General features: G+C 36.5%; 1 protein-coding gene across 1 annotated transcript in view; it reads left to right on the top strand.

The window, feature by feature from the left end:
- LOC108268352 (collagen alpha-1(XXV) chain) overlaps window positions 1-24,512 on the top strand; it is a 170,357-nt gene that overhangs the window by 68,739 nt on the left and 77,106 nt on the right. The window contains exons 3-4 of the mRNA XM_053681617.1: window positions 13,826-13,870; window positions 19,254-19,261. Of these exons, the coding sequence (XP_053537592.1) occupies window positions 13,826-13,870; window positions 19,254-19,261 (53 nt within the window). The remainder of the gene's footprint in view (window positions 1-13,825; window positions 13,871-19,253; window positions 19,262-24,512) is intronic.

Below are 24,512 nucleotides of genomic sequence, written 5' to 3'. Positions count from 1 at the left end.
GGTCCACAGTTGGGGCAGAGAGCTATATAATTCACATAACTTGTAATCAAGCTTTGAGAAAAGTTATTCATAATTTCAAACATACTTTCAAATAAATGGTTTCCATTACCCAGTGTGATTCTGTGCAGTTGTCTTCAGGAAAGGCCTCTGGAAAAAAAAAAGAAACAGCGGAGCAACATCCACATCTCAGTCATCTCATCTCAAGTGCCACCGTTTTATTTTAACAAACAATAAAATATGTGCTTTGCTGTTTACTACCCGTCACACTTTGCTGTTTAATGCTCATCACCTTGTTTAATGGATTCTCCTGCTGTGTTCTCCTATCGGGTTCCCTACTCTTGTGAAAGACTATGAAAGCTCTGTGCTTTCAGAAGTTCATTTCAGTCAGCTCTCAGAAGCAGTACTGACAAAGTATAATGAGCCTTTAAGAGTGCCATTAAGCTAAAACTCTGTTAAATAGATAATAGTACAGCTACAAAACAGGTTTTTTTTTCAGAACTGGCTTAGTGCTTGCTTAATTGCTTAGTGAAGAAGCGAGTTTTCGATTGAATCCAGTGAGTCAGCGGTTTGAAAAGCTAGGAAAGAGAAGAATTTTGATAAATGTCTTTCTTGTGTTTTGAGGGATGGTGGGTCAAGTGAAGCCATGCTTGTGGCTTGAAGGGAACGTGGTAGAGAGTGATTATGGTAAAAAAAAAAAAAATAAAAAATAAAAAATTACAGCCATAACCAACCTCAAGATTTGGAAGATTTAGCTGCACTTACTGTAGTAACAACCCCTTGAGAGATGAGTCTGGTTTAGGCATGAGAGACTTTCTCTTACCCACCCTGTTTTTCCCTGCATCACCAACCTGGCTTCCCCTCACAGCTGTACCATGAGCTCACAATGTTTTCCTTTTTCTCACAGACAACAACTATGCTGCAACATACACAACATTGTATAGCTGGTTCTGTTTTTAGTGATACAACTTAGTGGTACCAGTTTGTTTTTATGAGTCCCCATGTTGGCTCACATGAGTGAAAGTCTGTCATGATGTATAGTGTGTGCTTTATGTCCCCTGGCACTGTGCCAGTGCTATAATAAGGAATAGATGAACATACATTATATATAATCTGCCTCTCCTTTCTTGTAGAATTACCAAGAAGTTCATGTTAAGTCACAGGTGTGGTTCAGTTAACTTAATTTCTGGGGTTTAGCTAATGTGAAAAAGAAACAGTAATACCCATTTTCCAGTTTAGAGTCAGTAATGATTAGGAGAAAAAGTACATTCATTCATCATTCATCTTCAGTAACGGCTCTATCCTGGTCAGGGCCATGGTGAATTCGGAGCTTATCCTGGGAACACGTAAAATTTCTTAAGAAAAATAACCCAAATTGAAATTGATTGCAACAGTTGTTTGTCTTTATTTACTCACAGTTAGATACATTATAAATTAAATTTTTAATGAACTTCCAGAAAATCATTTGAGTGCATATATTTTTTCTTTTCCCACTCTCCATATTTTCCAACAACCATTGCATTTAACAGCTTAATATGATGATATATGTGTGAGAGGTTTTACTGTATTGTAGGAGGGGGCACTGAGGTAAACTTTGGCTTCCATAATGTTTGCTGAGTAATCCAAGGTTATGTGTAAAGCACTGTTAGTGGATTATTGTGGCAGGTTGTAAAAGAAAATGGTGAGTCGAGCTTCAAAAGGACTTCACCGGCAGCATTCTGGCACAAGCTTCAACAAGAGCATGCTGCGAGCCAAGGGAGGCAGAGATGAAGGAGGCCCCACTCCTGTTCCTTAACTCCCACTCTTCTCCTGAGAGCCATTGTCTTACTCCCCTCTGTATTTCCTACAAACTTTATGGGGACTCAGTATGAGCCATTATATCAATCCCTATAGACTAGGCTTGCACCGCTACTTATTGGTTTCAGTCTTTAGTCTCTTCTTTATGTCTCCCTTGTTTGCCCTTTAGCTCTTTTAACACTGGTCTTATGTTGTGTCAGCCTGGCTAGATGTATGGATTTGTTCTGTTATACCACATTTTAAGGCAGACCTGAAACCTGAAAGAAACTATTATAGTCCCATGAAAACTATTTGAAAGGCAAAGCCAATTCATTTGTTTTTGCTTTAGACTCAAGACATTTGGGTTTGTGATCAAAAGATGAATATGAGAAGAGAGTTTAGAATTTCAGCTTTTATATCCTGATATTTAAATGTAGATGTGTTAAACAACATAGAACATAGCAGAGTACAAGAACACTTCAAGAGCAGCAATATACAAGCCATACCACAAGATGTAAATTACTCACTAGCAGTAAGAATTGGAAAGCCAGATTGGAATTTGCAGACAGAGAGACAGAGATGAGCCACACAAGCTCTGGAACCAAGGTTAACCTTTACCAAAGTGATGGAAAGGCCAAAGTGTGGAGAAAGAAAGGATCTGCTCATGACCCAAAACATACAAGCTCATCTGTGAAACATGGTGGAGGTAATGTCATGGCTTGGGCTTGCATGGCTATTTCTGGAACAGGCTTAATAATCTCACTAATTTATTGATGATGGAACTCATGATGGTAGCAGCAGAATGAATTCAGAAGTTTACAGGAACATTTTGTCTGCCAATATACAGAGAAATGCATCCAAATTAATTGAGAGGAACTTCATCATGCAACAACACAATGACCCAAAACACAAAGGTCTTTATCAGTGGTTAAAACGTGGGAGGTTTTAAAATGGCCAAGTCAATCACCAGACCTTAAACCAATTAAGCATGCATTTCACCTCCTGAAGAGGCGACTGAAGGGAGAAACCCCCTAAAACAACTGAGAGTCCTTATGTACTGTGGCTGTGATTGTGTAATTGAATCCAGATGGGTGCAATCAGAATGAAAGAGAATGTGCTGTGAGAGAGTTGGATGTTGTAGTCCTTGGCGGCCATATTTGTAGGCTCCTCTGTGGTTTGACAGCCATGATTTTGGGCTGCTCAGTAGTCCCTCATGTGGAAAGTAACACCATTTATGGCTTGACGTGACATGACCAGTCATCCCCTCAGCAGCTGATATTTATATCTCTCTCTAAAAGTTAATAAGACAAAAACAAATACAGCTTGCCATGTTAACAAGAGACTAGAAAGCTGCTCTGACCTGAAGACTTTCTGTGGCGGAAAACCTAAGAAACAGCTTTACCTTGAACTGTTACAAGGCATAAAAACCAGAGATTCCTTCCATAAATGTTAAATAACTGACTCCATGTTTCACCATATCAATGATACCTTTTTATTTTGTTGAAGAACATGTTTTTATTGGTTAATTATTAGACTTAGATTATGTGTAGAGTGCTTTAAACCTTGCAGATTACTGTCAGTGCTGCTGTTATTTAAAATTAATCACCTTCTGACCAATTCAGTTTAAGAATTCCATAGTGTTGTGGTATAAAGTTGATTATACATGGTCACAATTCTCTCATTACATTTGAATGCAGTAGCACTTAATTCTAAAGCAGATGAACATTATTTCAGTTTGTTGGTACTGCCATTGATCTTGTGGGTGAATGTTTAAGAAGGAGATGGTTGGTTTGAATGACGTACATTGTGGTTTATTTCTGACATTTTAATGAAGAGGTATTTGCCCTTATAAACACCATGTACTTTGGATCTGAATTCCAAAAGCTGTTATGGATTGACATTGTTTTATGAAATTTCTAAAGGGCAGCGTCCTACTTGTGCCTGTTTCTAAATGTTCTTCCACTGATTAGATTTAAAAAGAGACTTGGAAGAAATTTTAAAGAGTTTATTAAACCTCCACTGTAGACCATGGCAGTGACTCGGGCAAACATAGTTGGATTAATTGAATATTATATTTGTTTTTAGAAACCACCATGTCAACATCTTTGTAACTCAGAGCACCCTTCTTTGTAAAACATTACACTGCATTTTGGGACTATTTAGAGGTGACTAGCTTTATGAGCGTCAGAATGCTAAATGGCTGTAATAAGATAAATTACAGCATTGTTGATCACATCTGTTGTTTGTTTGGTTTTTTTAATGTGAAACATTTCAGTAATGTGATTTGCCCTTTGGACAGAGTATAAAATTTATGGCTCTGTAAAAAGTCAACTCTACCTACCAAATGTACATCTTTTTTTCATTTTAAACTGTGGGTGAAGTTTTATAAGTGGTATTTGAGAAGACGTTATGCCAGCCTAGTGCAAAGTGGATTATGGTTGTGGCACATATATCATGAAATAAATTAGGAAAGAAAGAAATAATAAGTAGTTGCCAGGACAATCTTGGGCACTTGCACTTCTAAGTACATAACAAGTGCTGTGAGAACAAGAGGGAGGTTTCGATTTGCAGAACCATGAGCTGTTTGGGAGTAACAGAAAACCCACAGCTCCAAAAGTTTTGGAGTTGTTGACAAGGAACCAAATAACTTGATCCAATAACTTTGTCCTCATAAGTGACTCCAACAGACTTCCAACATTCATCCTTAAATGCATGGTTGCATGTTGCATAGGCTTTTATCTGCAAACCACAAATACAATAGAGCAACTAGTTATGGTGTGCATATTCTAATAAGTAATAAACATGTGCAGTGGGAACAAAATCATTATGGAGCTACTTGATGAGTTAATAAACTGCAGCAGTAACAATAAGTAGCACTTGCACAGAAACAATACAACTCTCCACTTGTTTTCCCCTATTAGAGCTGTCTTTGAATCTCCCTTAAGAGTTAATGCTTTCTTCAAACTGTGCTTCATGTGAAACAAATTGATCCACAGCTTTCTTGTGAGTCAAAGCTTTGCTTACAAAGTGCAATTATTATTATTATTATTATTATTATTATTATTATTATTTTGTCAGGCTGATTCACTGCTGTACAAATGACACTTTATATTTGATATTTTGGCAAGAATACATTCCTAAAAGCAGCATCCTTTGTTTTTTCCCTGAAAATGTTATTACCTGGAACCAAGTGATCCATAATAAGTGAAAAGTTTCTCACTATGTTTTGATCTCTTATCTGGCTTGAATGACTTACCAGTAAAAACAAGAGGCTGTGTTTTTTCAGTTCATGTGACATGAACTGTGCGCTATCTGACAAGCGCTATTGATATTGTTTCTCTTCATTTCACAATGTGGTTACAAAAACGATCATGTTTCCCTTCTCTTTCATAAATCTTCTTGCAAGATTTAAATCTGAAAATTCAAAACATTCCCTTTGGAACACAGATTAATTGTTTATTATTCTGCATCCAGCTGCCAGGGAATACATAACATACCTGCATCAAGACATAGAGAATTTAACAGAGTTTTAACCTTTGACTTAAGAACACAAATAGTTATTGATTTTTCTATTGTGGTTTGTGGAAATAGTTAAGTGGAGCAGACACACACACTTCTCTTGATTTTAGTGTTTCATATAAATATTTATGTCAATTAAAAATATTTTTTTTACAGACATACAAATTTCAAAATGTATGACTAATTAGGAAAAATAACCAACTGGCAAATTAGTATTTGTTTGGCCTTCCCAAGAGGTAACAACATACACTTTGAATAAACGTTGTTTTGGCAATTCAGTTGAATATGAACATTTTCAATGTCAAACCCACTGTTAATGCTGTAATTTTTACTGTTCTTACAATGTATTAGCAGTATGTTTCCCTGCATTTCCTGGTTTAGCTGCCTCCACGGCACTAGTCTCTGTGGCTGACCCTGTGCTCTGACCCCAGCTTCCTAACAAGCTAGGATATGCAACAATAGAGGCTGTCTTTCTGTTTTCTTCTAAACATTTACAACAAAGTGAAATAGTTTGGATGAAATTGAGGTCAGAGTGCAGTAATGATAGTATAAACTAGCATATTAATAAAAATAAAATGTCTGCAATGACATTATGAGTGATATAAAATCTTAGCAGTTCATATTCAGGGGTGTTTAAATAAAAGAAGAAAAACACATAACTACACAAAACTAAATAGTATTCAACTTACAGAATGATATTCTATCTGAGTTTGACAGCTTGTCTAAAATCTACTTATTGAATGACTTTGATAAGCACTTTTGAAATGTAAGGTGCAAGATAACATACCTCATAGCTCTTCATCCAGTAGCTCTTCATCCAGATATGACTATATAATACTATCTGAGATATGTTAGGTATAATTTGCCAGCAATTCTAATTATAGTTGTGTAAGTGTCTTGACTATGTTTAAAAAATATATTTTTATAGACCGTCATAATGAAACGAGCACTACACATTTTGAATTGTGCCAGAAGAGAACTGTGCCAGAAGGGAGAAAATGGTCATGCAACATTAGCATGGATTGTGCTCATTTGGGTGTTTTCACCATCCTCTACAGGCACATCATAAAGTTGTTTTAGTACCTACACTGACCTTGTAAAATCTCATTATGCTATTAAATGTACATTAAGGACCTTTAATGATTACTGATCATCAGTCATTACCTTAGTGAAGGATGCTGCAAACTGTAATTATTATGTGTGTGTGTGTGGTTTTATTTTATTTTATTTTTGTTCACAAATATCCCTCATTTAGGGCTTGCAAAAGTAGCTGCTGGTCTTCTAGTACTGAAGACCTCATAGGCAAAAAAAAACATAATTTTAGAAAAGCAAGGGCTTTTGTTGCTAATTCCTGTTTTGGCCAAAGTTTCTTTCTTCTGCTGTTCAAAGCATTCTAAGAAAAGAGTAAATTGAACAACCAAGACTTCTGTTAGCCAAGATAAGGTATGAGACTTATGATGTTAAAGTTTGCTTTACATTTATTTCCATTTAATATATCCTCATACACTTTCAGGATTCAGAAAAATTCAGTGCTCCAGACTGGTGGAATAGACTTTTCTTGGACTGTGAAGCTTATAAAATAACTCCTTTAAACCATTGCAAATATGCACTTAACATCTTTGAATTAACTCAAATAAAATGTTGTATCAAAGAATAACAACCAACAGCTCATTAAGCTTCATTTTATCAAACAAATTAAGATAAACATCATTGGGGTCATTGGGTTTCCTCTGTGTATATGGTCTGAATACATGAACTGCGTGAATATTATATTGGCAGAACTGGTAATCTGTTTGTGCTAATTAACTAGTGTGGGCCCACTGTCCCAGTACTGACTGGAAGCTGGAAAAAAGAGATTATGCTCATGTGCCAGATAATGTGGCACTCATGTGCTAGCTGATTATTGACAGTGAAATTAAGCATTGACTAGTTGTACAGACTGTGCCATTAATTCAATGCCATTCAATTCGATTTTAATTGTATAGCAACAATTGCATACTATAAATTCCAATAGTACTAAGTGTATTGCAAGGATGTTCAGTATATTGTGCATACAGCATACAGCACCTTTGGGATAAACTCTGGACAGTCTTTATAATTACAACAGCAATTCTTAGGTACAAGTCAACAGTATCCCAGTGAGATTATCAAAGATTGAGCCTTGGGCATAAATGTGAATTTGTTGTGAATTTGTTTTGTATCCATGTGGGATCATCCACAACAGTAGAAAGTCCGTCACAAGTGGTGAAAGCTGCAAGCAGAACTAGCGCATCAGGATAAATTATTTCTTATAGGAGCATCAGTCATGGCTTTGGCTGATAGAGTGTTTAAAGTGCCATTGATTTGATTTACTTACGTTTAATGCATGAAGAGAATATGTTTTCTGTAGGCAGATGGGGATTTCCAGGACACAACATTTTGGAGTTCTGAATATATTTAGTTTAATTTTTCATTTATATGCAGTTTTCTTCATTTTTCCCTAAGCTGTTTGCTGTATGCTGCATTTTATAATGGACAGTTCTTCTATGCTTCCAGATATAGAAAATTTTGATGCATGTTTGTTTTTGTTACATGTCTAATACTAATTGTTCAGGCTTAATAGGTTTTAAATAATTGTAGGAAGCTATACAGACTTTTAAAGTGTCCACAAGGAAAAGAGCCAAAGATGATAAAAAATGGCTATAATATGAAATATGCATACCAGTAGATTTATAATTATTGTGAATAAATAATTAAAATACATTTTTTTAACAAATAATAAAGATAATCTTACAAATTTGGAGTAAATGTTGTTAGCACAATCATACTCTCATTTAAAATTTTAATTAAATTGTACATGTATTTCATACTGTTTATAGACGTTATTGCTCTTCATAATATATTTATGTCAACAAAATATTTGTGTATTATTTTAAGCATAGTTGATCAAATTTGTTCATCATATAGAGAACGGTTTTGTGTCCTACAAGCACTAAACACATGCCAAATATCCTCACGCACCTTTATGCTGGTAAAGAAAGCACATGAAGTCAGATATCAAAGCCATGGCTTACATGTAGTGTTACCACCCTCATCCATCAACCTGGAGCTAATGCCACCTTTAGAGATAGAAATAAACTCACACTTGCATAAGCTTTACTTGATATCTCCAATCTGTCCCACTGGATATTCTCACTGACACTTTCATTCAATGCCCAGATGTATTCAGGCAACTGTTTCTGTTGGGACATCTTTTTACTTCCCTTGAGAAGTACCTCACAGCTGATTAAAGATACAGAGACAAATATGTAGAGATCACCACACACCCAAACACATATTACTCAGGTTACAAACAGTATTCACAGTGGAATACTCACCAGCTGTTGTTTCACAAAGCAAAGACAGCAGCCACCAAAAGCTTCATGATGGATACTGATATAATGCCACTTTGGCCATCTGTTGTGTTAATTGTCCATCTTTTCCTTTCAGATGTCAGGTTAGCAACTGGGTCTCCAGGGGAGTATTGTTCTTAAAATAGTATGAAGCCCCTGAGTTTCTTTAAATATGACTAATTGCAACTTCAGGCACATAAACTGTGTTTAATAACATTAACCAGACATATGAACCATGGCAGTTGGTGTGCTTGCTGTGTATTTGGTGATATGGCTTAATGGCACTGCATAAGTAAATCTACATAAAGCAGAGTATTTGATAGATCCAGTGAAATCCCCAGCTAATATAACTTCAGCTGTGAGAAAACAGTTTGATTTGTTGATTGGCTATTGATTTGTTTATTACCTTCACTGGCTATGATTACTGTATTCTCTGCCTTCAGCTGGCCCACAGTGGACTCTGTGGGGAAGATAATTACATTGCACAGGACACATCGGGCAGGTTTCAAATATCCAAGCTTCTGACTCAGCCAGAAGTGAAATACAGTGAGCTCCAAAGGTGATGAAAGCTCATCTCATAGTTACAGCGTCCATATGTAAGAATCCTTGCTTCAATGTGAAAAACTAATTCTGGTAGCTGATGAGCGATTGAAGGTGGCCATCAGATAAATTTAACTAATAGGTTAGTGCAAAATTTTCTTGGCATAAAAAATGAGCAGAAAACATTCCATGAATGCATTTGCAATGAAAGATGTCAGTATTGGATGAAAAAATAAATAAATAAATAAATTGAGAACACTTTCATATGTAGCTGGAATGAGTTTAGGACTGAGCTATTTTAGCCATATCTTCATTTCCAAAGGGGAAATCAATGTTTAATACCTAATTTAATCTTTTACACATTGTTAATTAGGGTGAAATGATGAATGCTTTGCTGGAAGGATATCAGAAAAACATATTCGCTGGTTAACCAAAAACAACAAGGAAGCAGAATCCCACTGAGTTAAACTGCTACTGCACTGAGAAGTGCTTCCACACTTACCATTTATCAATGTACAGAGGAACTAAGTAGCAGTAGATAACAGACTCTGACAGTGTATGAACACATTCATTCAGAAATGTCAGTCTGTTTGGAATCAGTTACAGTGCAATAAATAATTAATGCTACTTTGGATAGTAATGACTATATTTAGGTCTAGACACGGGGTGGATTGCACACATGAAATAATTTTAATGAAATTAAATGATGCTTAAAATAAATGAATTAAGCAAAGTAATGAGTCTCACTGATAAGCACAGTCAATAAATCAGCAATAGTAATGATGTGTAATTTTTTTTTTTTTGCTGTTTCCATTATTAAGCTTGGCTTCAGAATGATGCAACAAAAAAGTATTCACCCTATCATCCGGTGATTGTGAGTTCAAATCCCAACAATGCCAATGCCATCCACAGCTGGGAGTCTAAGAGAACAAAATTGGCCGTGCTCGCTAGGTGGAAGGTGTGGCATGCTCTCTCACCTGTCGGTAACAGTGACACTAACCAGTCTCTGAGCTGGTGCATGCAAAAGAGTGGCATTAAAAAAATGGTGCATGCTCTGTAACGGCATTAAAATAAAGAACTGCCTTTTGGCATAACTCCAACACACATACATGGGCACATAAATCTGCAGCCCGCCGATCATAGTTGGCTTGAAAACAAGAATAAACTGTGAGTTAATTTAGCCTGAACAATACATTTATTAACTGTAGAACAAAGAGTCTATTCAGCAAGTGAACGTCTCCTGATATTTCACATCCAGACTTAGCAGGAACTGAACTGATGTCATACGTACGTGTGTATGTGTGTGTGCGTGTGCGTGTGCGTGTGCGCGTGCGCGTGCGTGTGCGCGTGCGCGTGCGTGTGTGTGTGTGTGTGTGTGTTTGGGTTCACTGGTTACATTTAATCATGATTAGAGAATCATGATCAGACACACCTACAACACACACACACACAGCTACAGATTCACTAAAGACATTTTTTTCATATGGCGGAATAATGTATTATTGTTCATATGGACTTAACAGGATATAATTAAGAGAATTGCACTAAATCACTGTGGTCATAAAGTCATGAAGTACGTTTCCTGTTCTTTCTGACAAAATGTTTAGAATCGGAAGAGAATTTCAATGTCAATTGGAGCCCTCTTGATATTTCCATGTTATATATTTTCAGTTGAAATGTACGCAGGTCTAGTGTGAGTTTGTCCGAGATGCAAGTAGATGACAATAGCCAGGAGGCAATAGCCAGTGTGTTTATGTTGCATATGTAAGGCATAAAAGCACAACCATCCTGTATTGCATCTGCAGTAAAACAGGCTTACTAAGAAGGAATGTAAATTTTATCCATCTCCATCAATAACAAATAAACGACCAGATCCTCCCTTTTTTGTTGACCTACACTCATAATCTTATGTCATGGGCTGTCATAGAAAATGTGGTGTTTGGCTGCACGTTAAATGCATAATTTTAAATCAACTCCAGCTAATGGTTAGGACAACATTCAAGCTTGCAGTCTGTGACAAATACTGGCCTTAAATTATGTTTATTTTGCAGCCATTCTTAATTATGTTGGTGGTTAATTGCATGGCAAAGGCCATCAGATTGCCTCCAGAAAGTATAAACAGTAGATGAGCTAGATTGGCCAGAAAAAAAAAACAAATAAAAAAACACTAAACAATTTCAATGTTAAGAATGAAATTAGACCCTTGATACAATACTTGCATGATTAAATGAATCAAGCATGATTATTTAAGAGGTAATTATTAGATATTGAATTTTTAGATATGTCATTATTAGATCTATAATATTAGTTAATTTTTAAATCCTGCCATTATTGCTTATTCAACTGAGTCAGATATGTTGGATAGGAATAAATGAGTAAACATACCCTGGCCACTTGTAGATAAGAGCAATACACCAACATACAGTAGCCCATGGGAGAATTTGACATTAGTGAATGATTCTGTATAAAGGAGTAGACCGTTGTAGACTGTTTTGTATGGGTTATCTAAAGTAAAGAGATTAGTAACAGTGCATAAAAATTGGGATTGGAACTTGTATTTTGACCTCAGAGGTTCTGAATTGTATTTACACTCAGGATCAGTTACATGGATACCCTCAAGAGACCGATATCTCATGCAATGTCTGTCATAAAATACTACAGTTAAGTTGAGAAATTCATGATGAATGATTTTTACTTGCAGTGGAATTTTCACTATACATTTAGATCTTCATTAAATCTTTCTTTAGTGGCTTATGTTGAGTTTCAAATGGCCCAAGATCTCTTGCAATTATAATACTATTTCAGTCAAAGATGACATACATTTGTTTAGCTGTTTCCAAAACAACTGCAACAACACAGAATAGCACATAAAACCAATTTACAGTGGTCATCAAAAAAGCCAACTTAGTTTAGTGTTTAGTAATTATGATACCACATAGTTTATAATAATAATACATAACATTAAGGCATGAGTTATAGTCAGATTAAAGCCATGTAATGTTCTGCTGTGAAACATAAATGAAGACTGCTCATGTCTGACATGGTGGTAATGGATATAGGCATGAATGAATTTCCATCATTCTTCAAGGCCTTATGGCTCATCACTACATTAAGTATATAAAGTTCTCAATTTGGTAAAGTTCTTCCATGACAGATTTCTGTTCCAATGCTTTCTTAACCATGTTTACTGAGTCCATGCTCAGGCTGTATGAAGACCGGTCCATATACAATTAATTTCTTATATTCATCTTCATATTCATATATTATGCCAATTGAGCTTTGTTTAGTTTATAAAGATAACTTTAAAATATGATGTGCATGGAATCGTCAGACTCGCAGAGTAGTTTTTGAATGGTTGCAGGATCCAATGTTTTCTTAAAAACTCAGTCGTGGTTCAATTAACTTTGTTCTGTACAGATTTGGTATGTTTTTGTGTATAATGATCACTGTTGAGATTAATAATGAGGTTCGTGTAATTTGTTATCTGCCTCTGCCACACGCTTATTGAGATGTCACTCTCTGTAAAGTGTATAATTTTACTATAAGAGATGAGATAAAAGGCCTTGGTTACAGTTCAGAAAGTTTATCCAGGGGTTCAGGAGAAGGCCTGAACATCATTAACTTCAGAATTCAGTACTCATGGCCTTTGGAACTCCAGACAACTGGCCATTGAGCAGTTGTACACAATGTTTATCATTTTTAAAAATCACCCCTGTAATGCAAACCTTAATTAATGAAAATTGGAGCAAAATTCATAGAGCCATTGTCACTTGAACTGCATAGAATTTTCATTGACCAATCCAGTGACTTACAGGAAACATGCACGAAAAAAGTGTCTCGCCACACTACTTTTGCACAAAGTACCATTTGAGCATGTCACTTATGAGTGACAAATAAAAAGGTTCAGGATCTTTATGCCCAATAAAGAAGTACTGTAAGTGATGTGAAATAGCAAGTAACCATTTACTGTTGTATTTATGGCTCACTCAGGCAGAAAACTTTGCTTTCACAGCTGCTGGCCATGACAAGGAAAGGCATCATAACTAAAGAGACAACTACCAGATGCAATATTAACGGTTGGCAAATTAATGAATATATAAATATGTAGACTCAGCATTCTTGTCCTTGGCTCAGGCTAGGTACCTGAAACTTATTTAATGGTTTAATTGATTTAACAGACACTGTCTATTTGTTTTATTGTTTTCTTTAACTTACTCGTGTGGTGCAGGAGTTTAAGTTAAACCTCTTATCTTCTGCAGGAATTCCATCAATAATACTTAGGACTTCTAAATACTTTTCTCTGCTGCATTTCCAGCACATTATACTTTACAGTCCATGTAATTAAGACAAATTAAGACAGTCCATGTAAAATAAGACAGAGTCATCTTTCATTTTAGATTCTGACTTTTAAATTCTTAATGAACCTTGGATGACCCAAAAAAAGCACTAAGCCAAAGACATTTTTTGAACAAACCTCAGTCTGAACACACTTTGAGTAGTTTTTATTTAACATTTGACAAAGTCTACAGCAGAAACTATGAATATCTGAGGATTTTATTGTGATCAAACAAGAAAAACATTCTAAGGAAATCTTTTTTTTTCTTTTCTTTTTTTCATTCTAGGCCCACCAGGAAAGCGAGGAAGAAGAGGACACAACGGAGAACCTGGTGAGTGAATCCTTTCAAACACATCACGGTTCGGTATACACATCGTCTTATTCAGCAGACAGTTTTCAAAACAAGTAACAAGACCCATTCATGGAATTTATTCATGAAAGGGTAATAAGTACTCCTTTCACATTTTCCTAATGAAATGATGGAGACTTAAAATGCAAGCGTCCGGAAGAGTTGAATTCTCCGTCTGGTAGTTCTGTTTTTATTGGACCTTTAGTAGGAAGTTCATACCTTGAACAGACCATCAAATCCTGCGAAAAATAGACCTAATTCATTTCTGGAGGACTCACATCAGTGTTGCCCTGCCCACAAAACATAAAATGGATGCCGGATTAAACTATAATGAAAAAAAAAAAAAAAAAACACAACTCAAATCTGAAATGCTATGAGGATAAATAAAGGACATTGAAGACTAATGATCACAAGTGTTGAGAGGTGTAGGGGTTGAAAACGGTACAATGGTACTATTGGAGCAATGGTAGTCACTGCATAAAAAGAAAATGACTGCATATAAATTTGAATCACTGCATATAAAAGCTTTTTCCTCAGTGAGCTCGAACTATGAGGTAGTGGTTAGCTCATTGGAAAGGAAATGAAGGCAGTCACTGATAGAACAGACAGGACATTGGACTCCATTATTATTAATTTCAGTGTGGGCTTTCAAGTTGCAAGAATTAAACACAATCAGGAGACAGGCCAAATATTCTAGTTGACTTTTGATGTCTGCACACAAAGTCCTCTGCTCTTAATTTTGCTAAATTAATTTCAAATCTTGTAAATGGCCTGGAGATGTGTTTTCGGTTGAGTGGATGATTGTGTATATATTCTTGTGGTATATATTTCAAGCTACCATTCACCATGCATGTCACTTCAAAGCCAAGAGAGAAAGTGATGCATTGTGTTGTTATTTTGCATGATGCTTAAAAATTTGGTAGATTTTTTTTGGTTTGATGTGTACTTTTGTGGTTGCTTTATGCAGCAGTGAAAACTGAAAAAAAAAAAAAAAAAAAAAAAACTCCTGTGGATAAACTGACTGTAAAAGTAGCCAGTGCCAGCAAGAACAATGTGTAACAGTGTACAGTCTTGTATAGAACAGTATACAATAAGACAACAATTCATTTCATTGTGCTGATATATGAACTGCATGCTTGTGTTGCTCTATCAGCATGTTGCACAGCCAGACCTAGCATATCAAGGCATTTTACACTTGGGCCACACACTTTCAGCCAGGACAAATTCGCACTTTCCAGCTCTGGTCTGCGACCACACACACACACACACTTCCATTTAGGATGTGGTCCACAGACAAGCCAAAACAAATGTGAGTTGATGCTCAAATAATGAGTTCTTGAGATGTTCTTTTACCTTCACCTCTATGCATTAGACTAATGGACCACTTGAAGTAAAACTGCTTATGATCCAGGTTCCCCCCTCATTAAAGAATGAAATATACTGAGATATACTGTATATATGAGACAGATACTGGGCTGTAGGGAAAAACATGGGCTAGTACTCAATTCCCAAATGTGAACACATTAAAAATTATCTATTTCAGTATCGTAGCTATATATCTATTATGTATCACACAAATAAGAATATCTCATATTCATCACCTGAAACTTGGCTCCATCCAACTTATATGTATAGTGCTTTGATCAGAGAATGATTTTCAGCAGATCTTTTGATTACTTAGTTAAATGAGGATCAGTGTGTTTCCTAGGTGAGAAACACCAAACATGTGGGAAGGCTGTCTGGAAGGATGGAACATCCTTTCATCCGGTTGCACTCTTCCCAAAGTAACTGGCTAAATGAGGGGCAAAAGCAAACTGGAAAAACACCAAGGTGTTTACCCAGCAACTAAGGTTCAGAATTAGGGTGCATGAATTGGGGTTGAGGAGGCACAGGCGTTTTTTGGCTGGGCTGACTGGAGCAGTCATAGGTGGGGTTAGCGGTTGAGGGATATAGCTGTTGAGCGAGAGCGTTGCAATTATCTATGACTGTGCAAAATGGGTGGTCAGTACTTAAATGAACTTACACGCACATACTGTAGGTGCCTATTCACATCTTCTGAGTAGTTCAGAGTCCTTGCATTTCTGACCAAAGGGCCACAGGAAAAAATCTATTAAAAGGTTTCATTCCAGCAGCTTACCATCCAAATGAAATAAATTGCTTAACAAAACAATAAATCTCTATAGAGAAAGCCATCTGCAAGATCTATAAAAAATAAATATAAGCCAGCAAGTTGTTGAAAAACAGCTCTTACCCTTTTTCCACTTATACTGTATATACAGTATATGAACAATAAGAAACTATAGGTGAAAGTACCATTGGGACATGTACTAACTATTTTTGGGTAATATTTCAAATCCAGTTTAGGTCTTTCTGTCAGGTGAATAAAATAAATACAGAGCTGCAATGAGGTGCTATACACCAAATACATTTGGGTTTAATATCAAAAGATGGATATGATACAAAAGTTTAGGATTTCAGCTTTTATTTCCAGGTATTTACATATATATCTGTTAAACAACATAAAACATAGAACCTTTTTATATCAGACTACTCAATTTTTAGGCAAGCAAAATTATAGGAACAGATGAGTCTTGAAGTAAATTAAAATAAATCACACTTAATATTTGGTTGGGTATCCCTTACATGCTGCATACCTGCATCAAGCCTGTGACTCAGTGATATCACCAAATTATTGGCTTCTTCTTTTGTGATGCTTTTTTCCAGGCTTTTACCATAGCCTCTTTCAGATGTTGTTTGTTTCAGGAGAATTTCTCCCTTCAGTCTCCACTTCAGGGGGTGAAATGCTGCTCATTTGGGTTAAGGTCTTGGTGATTAACTTCTCAGTCTAAAAAGTCTTCCACTTTTCCCCCAGATGAAGTCCTTTTTGAGTTGGCGAGGTGTTTTGGGTCATTGTTGTGCTGCATGATAAAATTCCTCCCAATTAATTTGGATGCATTTCTCTGTAAATTGGCAGACAAAATGTTCCTGTAAACTTCTGAATTCATTCTGCTGATACCATCAAGAGTTACATCATCAATAAAGATTAGTGAGCCTGTTCCAGAAGCAGCCCAAGTTATGACACTACCTCCATCATGTTTCATAGATGAGCTTGTATATTTTGGATCATGAGCAGATCCCTTCTTTCTCCACACTTTGGCCTTCCCATCACTTTGGTAGAGGTTAATCTTTGTTCCATAACTTGTGTGGCTCATCTCTGTATTTCTTTGTGAATTCCAATCTGGCTTTCCGATTCTTAATGCTGATGAGTGGTTGCATCTTGCGCTATGACCTCTATATTTCTGCTCTTGTAGTCTTATTCGAATGGTGGATTGTGATACCTTCACCCCTGCCCTGTGGAGGTTGTTGTGATGTCACTGACTGTTTTTTTTTTTTTTTGGGGGGGGGGGGGGGGGTTCTTCACAACTTTTACAATGTTTCTGTCATCAGGTGTTGTTTTTTTCCTTGGCTGGCCCATTCAGGGTCTTTTGCTCAGTAAACCAGTGGTTTCTTTCTTTTTCAGGGCATTCCAAATTGGTGTATTGGCTATACCCCATGTTTGTGCATGTTTCCTCAGCCTCAAAATAGCTTGCTTTTCTCCCATAAACAGCTCTCTGATCTCCACGTTGGCTTTTCCTTTTTAACAACAAATGCAGTCTTTACAGGTGAAACTGAAGGCTAAAACCAAGAGTAGATGATAAGAGCTATTTATTGTTTAAACAATTAATCTAACAGGACACACATCTGGGTAGCAAGAAACACCTGTCAGTCACATGTTCCAATATTTTTGCTTGCCTACAAATTGGGTGGTCAGATACAAAATGTGCTATGTTCTATCTCGTTTAACACATCTATGGTACATATAAATGCCAGGAAATTAAAGCTGAAGCTTAAACTCTCTTCTCATATTCATCTCTTGATCTCAAACCCAAACGTCTTCAGTCTACATTTACAATAGCTTTGGAGGAGACTGTATTGCTTTATGACAAGGCTGCTACTTCTAAGCATGGTGAGAGTAACCAAATCAAACAGATTCCTTTCAGTTCCACAGAGGGATTTTGTCATAAAAGAGTTATAGCATCCTAATGATAATGCATTAAACAGTAATGAACTGCTATCAAAGTAAACATAATACATATGGGTACTCTAAATGATGGTTGGTAAAATAACAGAGTTGGCCAAACATGAACTATGCAGCTGTCAGTATCCATGGCTGTTCCAGACCTTCATGTCATATCTGCAGGTAATAATTACTTGCTCTTTCTTATGATCACGCAGAGTTTACCTTGCCACCTTGCCAAGAAGCTATTAATCATGAAGGTAGACTTTGTCAAACATTCAGAGTATTCCAGTACAGAAGCTGGGTTATTTATATTCAGTCTTAGGTTTTTGGACTAAGCTTGCAAAGATAGGACTGCTGTGTTTCCTCATACTGTATGAATAAACTGATACTTATAGAATCTATAAACAAAGCCATTGTACATCTATTAACCATTGACCTTCTCTTGTCCCAGCAGTTTTTAGAGTATTCTAATGAAATCTTTAGACTTGAAAAAGGCTTTAGAGCTTAGGAAAGAAAATGACAAGGTTTTTCAGACTTCAGAGTGCTATACAGTGTAATTGTTTCTCCTACCCTCATGGTTCATCAGTTAACTATTAATTTGAACAACATTTTAGAGCTGAAGAAATATGCCATTACTCAAATATTACCCTCAAGGACAGACTTTAGAGAAACATTTATGAAAATAAATTGCATAACTACAAGTCGTTATCTATTTATTTCTATATAATTATACACAAAAATTTCCTTGTGAAATTAATAGTTGCACATTAGAAGGCAAAACTGCACTACTGGGGTGGGGGGGGGGGGGGGGGTGATCTGAAGGCATATTAATAAACTCCTTTGTAAATTTGTTGACAAATTGGACAAAAGGATGTGATTGAAAAGAAAGTTAGGAAAGCGGGCCTTGTAACAGCCCATATCTCCTGGTTAAAGCTATATCTGATTCCTTGTCATTGTTGATGTATAACATAAACATTAAGAAAGAAAGTTAGGAAAGAAGATATGTGGACATTTTGCCTAAGTGCTAATTTTATATGCAGTGAGTATTAATACAGTGCATGAATCTGCATGCTTGCAGAAATGAGATGCAGTGATACTTGTAAGTTGAAATAGAGCAGCCGGAAGCATATCCTCCTAATATATTTATAACTGTTATTTTAGACCAATTTGGAGTTGAAACAATGTCAGGGACCATCTAAGACACAGCTGCTAATGAACATCTCCTGAAAGAGTAACTGATCTCTTGTCTGCTAAGTTTCCCAAATTATAACCATTTTTCTTTCTTTTCTCTTTTTCTCTTCCTAGGACCCCCTGTAAGTACCATGGCAAAGAGCTGAATTTGATTTGCATGAATGATTGTACGTCTTTGAAGGTAAAACCTCGGATAACTTGGGATTGGAAATATCACACATTCTCATTTACAAAAATCACCAAAAATTGTGACTTTTGGATATGTTTTTTTCTGTAGAATTTGTGTGTGTGTGTGTGTGTGTGTGTGTGTGTGTGTGTGTGTGTGTGTGTGTGTGTGTGTGTGTGTGTGTGTGTGTGTGTTATTGTAGTCATATTGTCAGAAAAAGATTGTTTCTCATCGCCCACTACATACAATAGGCTAAGCCTACAGTTTATAAACAAAACCAATGGATAAGTATGGTCAAGCAAATCCAACTGCAATGGTTTTCTCAATTGTAGAACTAAGCTGGACCAAAGTTTACTAAACAGTAAAAGTTTGCCTGGACCTTCTTTAAAAAAAAAAAAAAGAGTCTGCGGTACTCTGAGCCCTAGCGATTAGAGAAGCATTCTGTATCACAGAGATCAAAAACATCTGCAATCAGGATGACAAACATAGAGCCATATTTAACACATTAGTGGGTCTGACAGTCAAGAGGTGGCGGCACATTATCCGGGTCAAAGCAGGCCATGCAAGTTGGGATAAAATATTTGCAGAGATTGTGTGCAGTTGAATGGGTATAATGGTGCAGGTCCACAAAGCTGTGAAAAGAGTGGGAATTCTTTTTTTGCATTTACTGACACCTACCAGACACATTTCAGGTTGGAGTTAAAATAAGCCAGGTGGTAAAGGTGGTTTTATTCAGCCATCTCTGTTGAGTACTGTGTATCAACTCTGTATCAACTCTGTTGGGTGCTGTGTATCAACCCATGCTAAAACAGAAAATCACTAGAAAAACACTAAGAATAGATGTTTTGGAGGAACTAGAGGTTCAATGAAAGCTTTTTTTTCTCATATAATATAACAGAGAATCATTTTCAGTATCCATTACATGAGTGAAAGCACTTTATGATGCTAAGATTCTGTGTTCAATCACAATGTGCCACTGACAGAACACCAATGAGGCAACACTTCTGAAATGGCTATTTTTATCTTCTCCACCAGTGAAGTTGCATACTAATTCAAGATACAGATCCTATAGTTATTAGAAAATGAAGTGATTTGTTCTTATGGGTTTTATTTACATGTGACAATGATCTGAAATTATATGATGAACAGTAAGGATGCATGTGATTTGAAATGGGCTCTGTAACTCATAGATCATTTAAAAACTCTCAGTTCCATTGGCAGTATAAAAAGAACAAAGAAGAAAACCAAGATGGAAAAGCGATTATTTTCTTTATATGTGTTCCATTTCATGCCTCTAGATAATGTTTTGGAGAGATTGGGATTCAAATAATGTCAACTTTTATTATTTAGGAATTTTGAGAATGACAATCCTCCAAACAGCCTTAGAAAACTATTGGAAAAAGCACTCAGCAGTTAGCCACTGGTTTTCTCCAGACAAATAATTTGCAAACTCATTTTACTAGAGCTATGTTGACTTATTTAATTAGATTAATTGGTCTATGGAAAAAGAATACCAGTGCAACAATCACGACTGAACAAAGTGTCAGTTTAGCAATGCATGAAGATACATTTAGACCACATGAAGAAATACGCCATTAACTGTGTGCAATCATTTCCTGCAGTGGGTTGCAATTAAAGAAACAATAACCAAAGGGTAAATTTAATAAATCATTTTAAGCTTTTTTTTTTCTCTTTCAAAAATGGGACAAGGATGTTATTGTCATGTAATATTGAAAAAGGTCTAGGAACTACATTTCCCATCAGCCACTGCACCATGTCACATGTCTCATTCACCTCTTGCTTGTTCTGTCCCCATGTATCATGTTATGCTCGTCTTGTTCCATGTAAGTCTTGTGTTGTTTCACTGTATGTTTCACTGAAATTCTGCATTTGCATCCACCTCAAAATCAATATTGTGACAGTTACTATCACACTTATAAACTATAATAAACAATTTATCCATATCCATGTGAAGGTACCTACACTCTAGATTCTATTTAGCATGTTGATCTGTAGGTCCGTTCTTCTGAAACAAAATCCATCAAAATGTGTGCCATGAACACAGTAAAGGCTGCATAAAGTCAACATGAATATTAGCCCAGAAACTCTGTTTCTCAGACGTTAATTTTAGAATCACAGAGGCATTAGCTTAACAAGCTGTAACCTGTAAAATATTATCCTCCTCATGTTATGCATATAGCATTTGAACTTTCAAGGCTTGTTTTCCCAGTGTGATTACATGGAACTGATATATACAAACTATTTGGGGGTTTTATTGTATGTTTTTTTTTTTTTACTAGACCTTATGACTTCCAGTCAGCCTGTAAGTGTTTGCACAAATGGCTGGCATGGAATTGCATTTTTCCAGGGGTTTTTTCCCCTCCGAAATTATTTGAAGGAACAGTGTGTCATGGTAAATGAATTATGCAGTAGGCCTGCCCAGGATTAGAAAAACCTTGGAGACACCCAGGAGCTCAGCCCTTGGCCTCATCCATAATGTAGAGCACCTGTTAATAAAACATTTTCCAGTTGGACTTTGATCAGCTTTATACCTTACCTCTGCTGAGAGGAGATTTAAGAGAGTCCAAACACTAACTTGCTACTAATTATCATGGCAGTTTGACAAGTCAGGAAAAAAAAAAAACGTGGGAGGCAGAAATGAAAGTTTATATTTATAATATTAGTCCTGTTTGAAAAATGGATATGAATTACGTACAGTATCCTCCAGTGTTTCATTTGTAAATCTGCAGGTCCCGGGACACTAAGAGGGTAGTGATCCGGTAGGTCGGGAGGCATGCGAAAAGTCCCGGTCCTTGAACTTCCAGACATGTAAAAGTGCTTCCAGTATCTCATGTAGCCAACGATATTAAATACTGAGAGATAGGCCTATGTACTTGATCACACTGGTACAGACGAACTTAATAGCACTGAGTATTCTCAGTACAAATGGAAACATTTATGAATTGCACATTCTATCAGCTTATGTGCTGTCACCTCGGCTAGCTACAAAATACATTTGCCCAAAGCACTTCAAAAACAAAGCTACGTTTCATACAGTAAGCGTACTTACAATAAATATTAACTGCACAACATAATCAAGAAAAAAATCGTCTTAACAAAATATTCCACAAAGCTGTCATGTCAGTGTTATTTTACTCTTTCCTGTGTCCCTTATGCATCCATGAGTGCACAAATGGCTCGGGATTGAACTTTGTAAGCGGTGGACCCACGATGTTCAAAAACGACGAAGATGGTGGGGATGAGAAGGGATGCACGCTGTGAGCTACAAATGAGATTGATTTTCGAGAAATCAATCCACTCGAGATTGGTATAGTATTCACAGAAGCCATCAACTGCCTCAGTCCTTCTGGAACTTTTCAGTTCCAGAGTCCCTGTACTCCCTAAAAGCCCGAAGGACTGTGCATGGGCTATTAACTCTATTTCATCTCACTTCAAAGCCATGCACTGGTTGACAACGTTTAGCCTCGTAAATGCTTCTAAAAACCTTCCACAGTCAGGCTAGCAGTATCACTGCTAGTCATGGGAACGGTTACCAAACTGCTTCACCAGTAACCTGCTGCTGCTCGCTCTCTTGGACTCTTGCCTTTTTAGTATTTTGTTTGTGTTCTTATAAAATGCTGGTAATGATAACTGCTTTATTTTCGCCATGACACACTATACAGTGCATGCTACTTGACTGTAGGCTTCGCTTCATGACAACGAATTCAGGTGAACTCTGAACTTGAACAGTATGTGAAAGAGACTACTGATTGGCTATTAACAATACTTGAGCATTTCTATTGCCGTTTTTTTGTTGTTCTGTTTTACTTTTGGTGAATTGATATTGCTGCGGGAGACTTTACATCCACTGCAGAGGTACCGGATCCAGGTAAAAAGGTTCCGGAACCCAAGTGTGCTATATTTTATGTGTACTATATCCTGTTCCAGAAGGATCCGGCTCAAATTAAGCTCTGGTATCCCCTGTAAAAACACTCTGTAGTTTGGTGAACTTGTGCATTAGATTTAAATGTCCACAATCATTTGAGAATTTGATGATCCCTGTGTAAAAGGCCTCTCATTTGTCACATGAAAAGCTTTGATCTGAGAGGACCAAAGATATCAAATGCCAAGAAAGCAATGTGTGTTGTCTAGCAATAAAAGTATAAAACATCTTCCGAACACATTCTCAATGATGACCAGCTAGAGGTGGTACAGCTGGAATCAAATATGAATCACACCTGCACTGATAGCCATCCATCCCTATATTTAGAATTACTACATTATCCATTTGTGCTAAACAAAGATACTTCACAATTTCTTTCTTTCAGCACCTAAAAAAACCCCATAGACTCTAGGGGGGAATAGGATTTTGAGGTTTGGTTCACTCAAATTTGTCTGCATAAGGATATGTGCCAGTATAGTTCAAGAAGAGCATGAAGGATAGGAATACCAGACATAGGGACTCCTGTCAGCTGTTGAAACTGTCAGTGTTATACAATTGTGGGTGTAAATTGCTAAACCTTAAACACACTGAGAGCCAATGCCAACCATGTCACAGTAGCAGATGAGTAGAAACAAAATATGTGTTGATGAATGTAATTTTATATTACATATACATCTGGAACTGTACCAATAACAAAGTGTACAAGAAACCAAAATGAGCAAAACCCAATATAAGGAGGACAAGAAGTGACAAGGATTGACATCTGTGCCATCCCAATGCTGCCAGGAATCAGGATAACATATGGGGCTGTTCATATTGTACAAAAAGTATAGAACAAGTTTTAGTGTTGACAGGCATTTCAAATCAGCCAGACTCAATCTGGTTTATTCAGGAGGCCAAGTGAAACCAGAGAAGTGCAATCTATTACAGGATATTTGTACTGTGACAACAGAAGCTTTCAAGCAACAGCAATACTGCTGTAAAATTATAAGATGTATATATTTTCTAAGCTCGTTGTTAGAAAACTCAGTGGCAACAAGAGTGCTGTTCCATCAAGTCCTGACAGAGAAATTGTAAACATTAGTGAGTATTTAATCAAATATTGATGTATGTGGAAGCCACAATTGCGAAGATTCAAATTAATATATTTATAGGAGAAACTTCACAGTGATACTGAAAAAAAGGTCTCTAAATCCAAAGATCACTTTGATATCTAGAATGCATCTGTGGAATCATCTCAACAATGATAACAGCATCTCTTTTA

This window comes from Ictalurus punctatus, chromosome 7, assembly GCF_001660625.3.
Source record: "Ictalurus punctatus breed USDA103 chromosome 7, Coco_2.0, whole genome shotgun sequence".
NCBI classification, from domain to species: domain Eukaryota; kingdom Metazoa; phylum Chordata; class Actinopteri; order Siluriformes; family Ictaluridae; genus Ictalurus; species Ictalurus punctatus.
The sequence above is the reverse complement of the archived record's forward strand: the minus strand, read 5'-3'. Positions and strand labels throughout refer to the sequence as shown.